Source organism: Alligator sinensis, unplaced genomic scaffold, assembly GCF_000455745.1.
Source record: "Alligator sinensis unplaced genomic scaffold, ASM45574v1 scaffold813_1, whole genome shotgun sequence".
NCBI lineage: Eukaryota > Metazoa > Chordata > Crocodylia > Alligatoridae > Alligator > Alligator sinensis.
This window is the reverse complement of record NW_005842321.1, coordinates 234,047-245,107: the sequence shown is the minus strand read 5'-3', so window position 1 is coordinate 245,107 and position 11,061 is coordinate 234,047. Positions and strand designations below refer to the sequence as shown.

General features: G+C 41.0%; 1 protein-coding gene and 1 long non-coding RNA gene across 2 annotated transcripts in view; one reads left to right on the top strand and one right to left on the bottom strand.

Annotated features, from left to right (window-relative positions):
• Nucleotides 1-235: 235 nt before the first annotated feature.
• DSEL (dermatan sulfate epimerase like) lies at nucleotides 236-10,670 on the bottom strand. The gene is made up of 2 exons (XM_006028542.3): nucleotides 10,532-10,670; nucleotides 236-9,088 (listed from the first exon to the last, which is right to left on the bottom strand). The coding sequence occupies exon 2, from the start codon at nucleotides 8,116-8,118 to the stop codon at nucleotides 4,468-4,470; it is 3,651 nt and encodes a 1,216-aa protein (XP_006028604.1). The 5' UTR covers nucleotides 8,119-9,088; nucleotides 10,532-10,670; the 3' UTR covers nucleotides 236-4,467.
• Nucleotides 10,671-10,920: 250 nt separating this feature from the next.
• Nucleotides 10,921-11,061, top strand: part of LOC112551067 — a 31,748-nt gene continuing 31,607 nt past the window's right edge. The window contains exon 1 of the long non-coding RNA XR_003095212.1: nucleotides 10,921-11,048. This is a non-coding gene — a long non-coding RNA (uncharacterized LOC112551067). The remainder of the gene's footprint in view (nucleotides 11,049-11,061) is intronic.

Here is an 11,061-nt window from a genome sequence, read left to right as displayed (position 1 = left end):
GAATGAGTAGAAGATAAAACAACGGTCAAGACATTCAGGCCTAATTTTGAACTACTTGAACATACAGTGTGTTAAATTCTGCTTTCATTTATACTCATGCAATTCAGATGCGCTTCAGTACAGTTTTACAAGGGCAACAACATTTGACTCAGAGTCAGAGAACACACTGAAAGCATATTTGAATTCTAGACTAAGTTGACTAAGAATGTATTTCTGTCGATAAAATTTAGGGGTGTAGGGGGTGGGAGAGGGGGGAATTGGGGGTACAACAGGGACCATTTTGTGGGGTTCATTTTTTGTTAAAAAATGTTTTCTGCCCCCTCCCCCCCCAAGAGAAAGAAAACCTTTCTTTTTTCAATGGAAATAGGTAGGTCTGCATGAAAAAACTGTATATGCATTAAGGAGTTATTGTTTATTGAAAATGAGAGGTTTGAAACTGGCTGCTACTGGAAACATACAAATTACAAACTTGTTGCCAGAATCTGTCATGTATGGCATAGATATATGACATAAATGTTTGTTTCCAGTTTAATCCTATTACCTTTTTACACATATGCAACTTTTACTCAAGTCAATGGGTATTGTTTGTACAACTGGACTTCAGGAACTATGAGAGCAATCTGGAACTATGAGAGCAAACTATGGATGAAGAATACATGAATAAGCCATCTTGAATAAGAGTCCTTGAATAGATTAGCATGGATCTCTGGGGCACTGCATTTTTATTATTTTAATTTTATACAGACTAAAAGGGTAAAAATTAAATCTGCTTCTCAGGGATTTCTGTATTCTTATTTTTAAGTGCAGTGTTGAATTTATGTCTATATTACAATACAGAGCCCTTCAATTCAGATTTTGTTTTTGCTTTTGTGAGCTTAATCTAGTATTATAAAGCATTTCTACACAGTTCTCTGTGTAACAGACATATGTTCTTTTCTTCTCAGTGAGTAGAAATCCTTATCCAGGGGGTCTTTGTTAGTGGTTCTGAAGCAAATGCATAAAGTGCTCAGTTTGCTTAAAATAAATACATTATATTGTGTTATTTTAAGTTCACATAATTCATGTAATTAGAATTCTGAAGCATTGGTCCTGTTGCTTTCAAACTCATTTCTTTACCTTTCATTTAGCCTTATTTTTATGTTTGTGATCTAACCATCTCCCCAGTAATATCTAGGAATAATGGACCTGGTTTTCCATGGCCTTGCACCTTGTGGAGTCGGTGACATTCATTCAAAGGAACATAAAATGCTACCAAATCTGAAATATATAAACTGATGTCAGAAAGTGCAAGACAGTGAAGTATTAGGTTCTGAATCTTACATTTGCCAGAATAAAAGATAGTAGCAATATGTATTATAGGCCTACAGACATGAAATAACCCTGTATTTTAAAAGCCAAAGGGTTGACCTATTGATAAATGCATGGTCCTTTCCACTTCAGTTCCACAAAAAAGCTGGTAATAGTCTATTTGCAGCCCCTCATAAATAACTGTCATGAAGGGATTTAGAGACTCCTTCCCCGAACAGAGTCACTCCTAATTCTTACCTTGAGCAGCCCTAAAATATCTGACAGAGGCCTTTTTATTTGTTCTTATTCAAGCTCATAAATCCTGAGAATGGAAAGCAAATGCTGAGACTTAGTCTGTCAAATAAAGGAAACAGCAGAAGGATCAGTGTAACTATTTTACATATGACTGATAACAGCCTAGAGAGAAACTGGCTTGAGAGAATGATAGTTAGGATCCAAAGTTTCACTGAAATGCCACTGTATATTAACTCATTTTAATATTTATTTTTATGTGACATTCTACCTAGCCAGAGGTAAGACCTGGAAAAGACGGGATGATGGGGAATCTGCTGCCAGTCCCTGTTACAAGCAAAGGAGAGTGACAGTAAAGTTACAGTTACCGTAACATTATCAACAGCTTTATCATGCTAGAGGCACATTTTGATATGATAATGAATGGCTGAGAAAAAAACAAAAACAAAAAAACCCTCTACTTTCATCCAGGTTAGGGAGACAGATCAAAAATATTGCAAAGGATGTAGAATTTTCTGGGGGAAAGACAAAGGTGAAAGCCATAGTATTAAATATCAGTGACAAGATTGAGATATGTAGAGAAAAGCTCACTACATCTTGGCATTGCCTAATGCTTATCACCCAAATAAATGGTAATTACTTTACTGGCATATTTCAATGTGATAGCACAAAACTCAGATTCCAGCTCCTACAAACAAAATGAAGCATATTTCATGACAACTTCATTTGTAATAAAAAACAGATGGTAAATGAAACAGATGTCTCTGACATCAGTTATGGTTTGATTTACACATCTGCAGAAATTTACAGTATGGATGGATTTTGAAAGAATGCTGAAGGAAGATAAAGGAGGAGATTTTCAATGTTCATAAACCAAATTAAAAAAAAAAAAAGAAAAAGAAATAAGTGGTTCAAGGTAAAATAAAATTTTAAAAGAGCAGCATGAGAAAAAAGCAGCATGACAAAGGCGTTACAAAAGCAAACATTCACCTTACAAAGGGTATTTGTTTCTAAAGCAATCTTCCATAGTAATACACATTTAAAGAAAAAAAAAATCCTATTTTAAAAATAATCAGATACTGGAAATAAATTACTGAGATAAAACATCATAGTACAGGGTAAGTGCGATTCCAAGAATGTAGAAAAAGTCTCTTTGAAGAATGAAGGCTTTAAACAAAGAGTAGCTGAGATCAGCCACAGGCTGTTGCTCATATACTCTACAGAAAAATTACACATCCCTCAGTAAAATAGATGTAGAGCAGGAGGTGGCAAACTTTCAGTAACAGCAGGGTGAATTAGGCTCAGTCTTCCTCAGGCAATAGGTGGCCATTTGATGGTGCCTTCTCACATAAACATGCTCAGCAGGCAAGATAAAGTCACCTGTCAGATTGGATTCAGTCTGCGGCTATAGGCTGCTGACCCCTGATCTAGAGGTTTATTAGGACTCTTCTAAAATCTAGGCTCCCAACTTATGCAAACTGGATGCATCTACACATTCAATTAATGTGTTGCAATAAACTCCAAGCTGTTTTGAGCTGGAGTCAGCTGCTCGTGGGTGCTGCAGTTTGAGCCTGGGTCGGCAGCAGGCTCAGGGGGTCAGCCCCAGGGTCTGGGTGGCAGCACGAGGCAGTGGAGGGGTTAGTTGTGGCACAAGGGTGCAGAACCTGCAGAGCCATGAGGCTAGTTGTGAGGCACCCCCTGCACTTTAGCAACGTTGTGCCCCAGTCAACCCCTGTCACTGTCTAAACGCGCGTTTCAGCCTAGTTAAGTACTCTGCTGTAAAATAGTACTGTCCCCAACAGTACTATCTTATGATGGAGTTAATTTATTTAGTGCACGCTAATACTGGCACATGTGTAGATGAGAACATTTTACTGTGGAGCTAATTAACAGTAAAGCACACATGTAGATACACCCATAGTAACATGTACCATTGATGATTATATTCACTATTTCCACTCAGTGGGGCGCACACACTTTTGTTACTGGCATTAGGAAATTGAGACTTTACGCCCAAGGATCAGCAACAGAGAAGACGCTCAAGAGTGCAAACAACTATGAAGAATGGATGAGTTTTGGAAGAAAAAACAGACGTTCTTGAAGCTTCTCTTAGCTAAGAAGCTGGATAAAGCAGCAGCAGCAGCAGCAGCAGTGCAGATATTAGAAGCTTTCAAATCCATTTAGAATTTATCAGGCTAGAACTGCACCAGAGTTGGATAAAATCCTTTAGAAGCTTCTCAGTTGAAAATTTACTCATAGATTTATGGGGTTTTGTAGGATTCCTTTTTTGTTTCGGGTTTTTTTCTTTTTTTTTTAGGGGGGTCTTTATTTTTTACCCAGTGTTTATTTTCTGTTCACAAATAGTGTGAAATAGTGCCAAATAGATAGGCCTTCTCTTTCTCCAAAGAAGTCTTCTCTTTCTCCAAAGAATAGCTATAACAAAGAACTCATTGTCACATAATCTTGCAAATAAGGGGATTAGGAACTAGTTTCACTGGAATGCTGACTCCTTTCTGCAATGGAAGTGATGCAGGACAGCCATAAACTTAGTCTAACCAAGTTTATGGTTAGTTTGCACCACTGAAGGAGTGAAATTCAGCCAGAATATATCATCAAACCTGACCCAAGGTTGCTATTGGTAGCCTGGAAGTGAAAGGTTCCATATCCTATTACCAACCCCCTGAGCTATACCATTCCCAGCTAGTAATTTTATTAAGGTTCACACAGCTTTATTTGAAAGGCAGCAAAAGTAGTTACAAGTTTAAAAAAAAATCCTGCGAGAACAAGTATCTATTTTTTTAAAATAATCTCTCTCTGCATGTAACAGACTGTACACACATTTTACAAGAATAAACAAACTTCTCTAATCTTATTCACAAACTGGTGAGTTGGGGATCATTAGTGCAAATTACTGCTGGCCTGCAGCATTTAATCTGTAAACTTTGGGTATCCTAAGTGGTCCATTAGGGAACAACAGATGTCCTCAATCAGTCTAATTTCTTCAGTAGGCATGTTTTGTTTCCAAGCATGGATACTAATTGGTGATATTTCTCCTTCATAAGGAAGGTAGAAGAGATTGGTAGAGGTGGCAAACAATATTTGGTTTAAGCTAGCAGGAGAGAGAGGAATACCAAGAAAAGCAAAAATTGTTTCAGCTGTCTGCTGGGGAGAATTCACAATATCTTCAAACTTGACCAGCTGATAATTTGTTGGCAGCAAATCTCCATTTACTCTCAGTGCTGCTGCTGTGTTTGCTATCCACAAATGAGACAGCACAGAAACTGGATTTGAATTAGAGGCTGAGAGTTCTTCCCTCAGTGATTCATATTCAAAGGTGTAGCCTGAATTTAAACTGCACTTTCCTTTACCATTTTCTACTTTAAACAGCTTGGCTAAGTGCTGGGGAATATTTTTCAAGGAGTAGAGGCTTGGCTTACTGTTGTACAACATTGAGTAGATCCATGCCCGAGGGTCCCTTACTACATACAAGGCCCTCATTGAAGGCCCTATTATTTCTTGAAAGAAAGGAAGCTTTAATGTCCAGCTCCCACTGTTGAAGCTAAGTACAGGACGTGCATTTGGATAATAGACAAGGTGTCGCCTCAGTTCCCTGATGTATTCAGCATCTTTATCCATGTTTCCTCTCATTTTGCTTTTTTGTTCTGACAAAGATTCTCTCTTTCTAGATCTTCTCTTTCTGTCTTTGCTTATGGTAGAATGCTGAGCTACTTTAGTTCTGCTGGCTTCATATAAATGAATATTTTGTAAATGTAGCCTGGTGTCTTGAACTAGAGACTGGAGCCAGCCTCGCAGGAGACGGAAGTGGCCATGTTGGACATCAGATGCCTTCCATTCACATGCGTCAACAAATGAGTCAATTTCAAATTCAGTTTCTGGGACATCAAGGTATCCTGTGGGAATCCTGATGTATATGAAATCACTGCTGTTGAAAAAGAGTTGCTTTAAAATTTCTGCTCCAGAACCCGGAAGTGAAGTAATTACAACGTCTGGCAAAACAACAGGGTTTTGTTCTGACTGTTTGGCTCTATGGGTGGTATCAGGTTCCACACTTGTCGTGTCACTATTCCATTTTGCACAGATAGGCTGAGTGCAAGTGCTCCACACATCTACCAGTTCAATAAGCCACAGGATGATAACCAGTAACAGGATCCAACGCAACATTTTGCTGAAGGAAATATAAAACCGCCACTGGAAAGCCAGTATTACCAAACTAATACCCAAAATTAACCCTGCTATCATATTCACTTTGAATCCAAATGGGAAAACTGTCCTGTCACTTGTTATATGCTTCTCAATAGCTTCAGTGCCTAGACCAAATTTGATAACTTTGCTTTCATCAGCCACCTTGGCAAAGCCACCAAATCCCAAATAATTGAACCTCGTCCTCAGATTCTGATAGTCAGTCACAACAGAAACGATATTCTCAGTGTTGTTGACATCCAGAGAAATCTGAAATCCAGATTTAGAATCATCAATAAACCTGCAATTAGAAACATTGACATAAGGTCCATAGAACAGGTAAGCAATCCTTTTTACAGTGTTTTTTATAGAAAAGGTAACATTTACGAACTGAGTCCATCGCTTCTTGAACTCGGCTGCTTGCTCTGCCTCTTGTATCCTTGCAACAGGGCTACTGCCATGATGGTCAAGCCAAAACATTTTATAATGAGCATCCCACACATCCATCATAGCTCCATTATATTTGTTCTTAAACTTGTAAGGTATATATTTAAAATCAATATCAAGATTATGAAAGAAGGCACTGACAGAGCTGATGGGAGAGTCTTCCTCCCTTTCAATATGGTCTACTACTAGCAATGTCTGAGTATTTAAAAGTAGAAGAGCGCGATATACACTTCTCAGTTTCATTTCAGAAGTGTAGGCAGATACTGCCTCACCACTCACAAACATCATTTCTCCATACTGGGATGCTGTGATAATCTCCCCACTTGCATCTCCAACCTCATCACCAGTCCATTTAAGCCATTGTCCACACTCACCGAGTTGTCCCTCCCAAGGTTGATTGCACTGGCTTGTTGGTGATGGGGCAAACACCAGCACATTATTCAAATGACTGAACTTAGGTCCATAGAGAGCCTCTGATACAAATACCTGTCCATTAGGAGCAAAAGTAAAGGAGTTCTGATCTGGATGTTCATGCCCTGGATTGAAACTTCTCCACCCATCAATCCAGGAATACGGTTGAAAATGAACAATGTCATAGACTGCACGGCCACCAAGCTTTCCAGATTTAAAAGACACAAAGGTGTTGGTCTGAGTGTTTGGTAGCCCAGCCCCATAAGTAACAACTCCCCAGTTAGGAAACATATGCATCTTAGCAGTGCCATAGCCAGGAGGTGGCTGAGGTGTTAGTTCTGCAGCATACCATATGTATTCAGTGTGAAGAGTGCTCCATCTTTGTGCAGTAGATGGCACCATTGGGCCATCCTTGGGCCTATGCTTCCTAATCTGCTGTGCTAGCCAGTTGCCAGCTCCATTCTTCATTACAAACTTATCCAAGAAAACCAGTTGGCTTTCAGGGCCATAAAACCAGTTATAATTAGAATCTGCTATACCCACAGTCCTCTGAAAGCCTGGCAGCAGGGTGGCATAATAAAACCAAAAGTGCATTTTCAGCCAGTTGTTCTCTAGGTTATTCATACCAAAATGGCGCTGAGCCAGGAAAACATATTGGGTTATTGACTTGGCTGTATAACTACCATAAGCTACTCCTTCATCCAAAGAGCCATCTACAATATGATTGAGTAGAAACATAGTTTTCTCCATCACATCAACCACAGTATGTTTCCAAATATTTGCTTGAGATTCTTTGCCAACCCCAGTAACCAGGGCCCCTGTGAGTAATGCTAGCATATTAGTAGCTTGGTGGTTATGGAGAAGTTGCTTCCCCCAAGAATGGACCTTTGAATAATCATACATTTCCTCACTCACGGACCATATCTTCTCTAGGTATTTTTGTCTTCTAACATTACCCAGGGAGTTATATAGAAAGTCAAAAGCAGTGGCAAAACCTGTTAAGGAGTGGCCAAGTGGCACTTCATCTCCTGGAGCATTCTCAACGAGCCAGTCTTTGTAGCCAGCCATTCTATCCATATACTCTAGAGTGAAATCAAACGCAGCCTTATCTTCTGGGCACAGCAAACAGTAAAATGCTAAGGGAGGCAGATTGTTGCCATAAATCTCATTCCACTTTGCAGCAAAATCAGCATGTTTGGGTGGAGGTAGGTAGTATGATGGATTGGATAGCATAACTGTCACTGCACTTCTAATCGCTCTAAACAAATGCAAATGACTTGTGCGGGACTTCTGCCTTAGTGCTGGTACATCTTCAGCATCAAAATACAGGCTTGGATGTAGAACAGGTTTTCTCAGCTTCTGGCTGGCACTGAAACCATGCAGTTTTTGCTTCTCATATTGATCCATATTTTCTGTGAAAGTCACCCAGTCAGAGAAATTGCTTACAGATTCTTCAAAAGTGGAGACAGCAAACAACACTAATGCTAGAAATAAGATATGTCCTGTAAACACCAAAGCCATGATCCATTAGGCAGTTCTCTCTTTTCAGGCATGCATCTCTTTACAAAACACTATGCTCAGATATTAAAGGTTGACTAGGTTAGTATAAAATGAACGTTTTAAGGCATGTTTTTCCTTTAAACAAAAGAGAAGACCAAATCATGCCATAGAATTCAGTGGATGCTCAAGCTCTTCTGAAAACACTAGCAGTAGTAGAAAAGTTGAATCCTAGATGCCTTGTCTGTCTCTATTCTGCACAACTACAATGGCAGAGAACAACACAGAAGTTCTAAAAACACTAAAAATTCCATGTAAAACATAGGCCAAATATATATATTCAAGGGACCAAAAAACTTAATGTCTTTCTAGCTGAAAAACACTGGGAAAAAATCCTTGACTTTAAAATAATAATTGAAATCACACATTTAATGAAAAAATCTCTCTCTCTAACATTCAGGTTAAATGTCATTCCTAGAGTAGGCAAAAACTTGGACTGATGATGAAATCATAATTTTTATTCAAACTAATGGTTTATGTTTGCTGAATCTGGAAATGTACAGTGCTTTGTATAATATACCCAGATACTGAAGTTACTCTTCCCAGTCTGCCTGTTCTCTCGAGTTGCAAACAAAGTTTTATCTTCATTTTTTTCTTTGGGATAGATGAGAATGGGGGAAGATCAGCAAAAATCCTCCGTTAGCCTCTCTTTCTCTCTCTTTCCTAGCAAGCAGAACAATTTATTAACTACTATTCACTTCTGTTTGTGATTTTTTTTTAAATTAATACCCGACCAAAAAAGAAAATTATTTCGTGTCTTCTTTTACTATCTTCATCACATCTTCAACCAATGTAACCCAACCTCTGTCTCAGTGTTTCAGATAATTCTTTTCTCCCCATCATGAAGTAAAACACTTGAAAGGGGCACAAAACCAAAGTGTATGCACCCAGAGAGCAGTTTCAGTTTTCAGTTCACTTTGCATGTTGATCACTTCTGTGGAAACACAAAGAAAAAATGTTTTCTGAGGCTGTATCAAACTTTTGACATAGTCTAAAAATACTGAAAATAAAATCACAAGGAATTACATCCTATTCAAACACACAGTTAAGTACTATGCTATTTTACAGAAATCACAAAAGAGAAGGCATGCCAAAGCTTGCTCACAAAATTAGCTTCAGAATAAGAGTGGAACCAACTGTAAGGTAACTTGAGTTTATGTCGCTTTTCTTCTCTTTTCCCCTCATAGCTGTCTTAAATTGCAAGGTCTCACAGAGTATTTGATTATCTAATTAACTTAGCCTGCTACAGCAAAGCAGACACATTTGTAAGACTTCCTTTAAAAATCACAGAATGATAGAAATTTAGGGTTGGAAGGGATCTCAGGAGGTCATCTACTCCAACCCCCTGCTCAAAGCAGGACCATCGCCAACTACATTATCCCAGCCAAGGCTTTGTCTACCCAGGGCTTAAAACCCTCCAAGGATGGAGATTGCACCACCTCTCTGGGTAACCTGTTCCAGTGTTTTACTGCCCTCCTAGTGAGAAAGTTTTTTTCCTAATATCTAACCTAAACTTCCCTTGCTGCAACTTGAGACCATCGCTCCTTGTTCTGTCATCTTTCACCACTGAGAACAGTCTAGCTCCATCACTTCAAGTAGTTGAAAGCTGTTATTAAACCCCCCTGCCTTCTCCAGACTAAATCATCCCGGTTCCCTCAGCCCCTCCTCATAAATCACGCTCCCCAGTCAGTAGTACTGCCCTCCGAGCTAAGCTCCAGAATGTGTCTGGTTGAGCCCCTCACTGAAAGGAGAAGTTAAAAACTAGTTGTATAAAATCTGACCTAGATACTTGGAAACGTTCTTTTCTATCGATCCTACATCTCACAGGTCCATGAGCCCTTCTTATAAGCATGAAACTTAGTCTCCCTAAGGCTTTCTTCCTTCACTGCAGGGAGGGACAGTATGCACATCCATTCATTTTTTACAGGTTTGGTGCCCTACAGCAGTGTTTCCCAACCAGCATGCTGCGGCACAAAAGTGTGAGGTCAGAAACGAACAGGTGTGCCGCAGAATTTTGCCATGGCAATGAGCTAAAAGGGCTACAACAGGTATGAGGATGGGGAATGCCTTAACAGGTGTGCTGCGGGAAAAAAAAATATTTATCTAAGTGTGCTTTGTGCCTGCCCTAGTCTCCCTTTCCTGGAGGACGTTGCTTCCTCGCCTGCAGCCACCAGGGGGCGCCAAGAGCCAATTAGTGCCCAGTTTTGCCTGGCAGGACAGCTCGAAACAAGTTTGCTTTTTGCCAACAACTGCACACTGGCTAAACTCAACATCTGGGCGCATCTGGCTCGTCTCCCCGCTTAGCCAAACAGCTTCCTCTTCCCCCCACCCCCCACAAGCTCCCGATGCGCCCCCAAGTTCAAAGCCAGCCTCTTACCTTAACAAGGAGTGAGAAGCGCAGAGAAAACAACCAAAAAAACCCCAACCCCTCTTGGAGAGGAAACAGCTGGCCGCGGGGCAGGCGGGCAGCTCCGTCCCGGCCACTTCTCCGCGTGGACTGCTCCGGTTTCCAGCTGTTCAGCACCGCTGCCTCCCTGGGGAGCCAATGAGGCCGGCGGCTGTCACGGCTGCCCTTTGCCTTCCTCTTTGCAGTGCTGCCCGCTCACAACTTCAGGGGACTCAGGAAGGGAAGGGGCTGCCCATCCACACAAGCCCGAGGGCTACGTATACAGCTATAGATAGACACATGCACACACGCACAGCTCCGTGGAGGTCCGAGCCCCCTCCTTAGGGAGAGCCAGGCGGCGGCGGCGCAGATGTTGCCCGCTCTGCCCAGCCGCCCCCGGGCCGCGCGCACATCTGCACGGAACTTCGCTCCGCGCGGACTTCCAGCTGCCACCGCCGCTGCCCCGCCGCGCCCCCCCGGCTCATCCCATCGCCGACTCCGCGCCTCGGTGAGCAGCTCCA

Coding starts and splice junctions, on each gene's coding strand:
- DSEL (XM_006028542.3), bottom strand. CDS start 8,118: ATGGCTTTGGTGTTTACAGGACATATCTTATTTCTAGCATTAGTGTTG.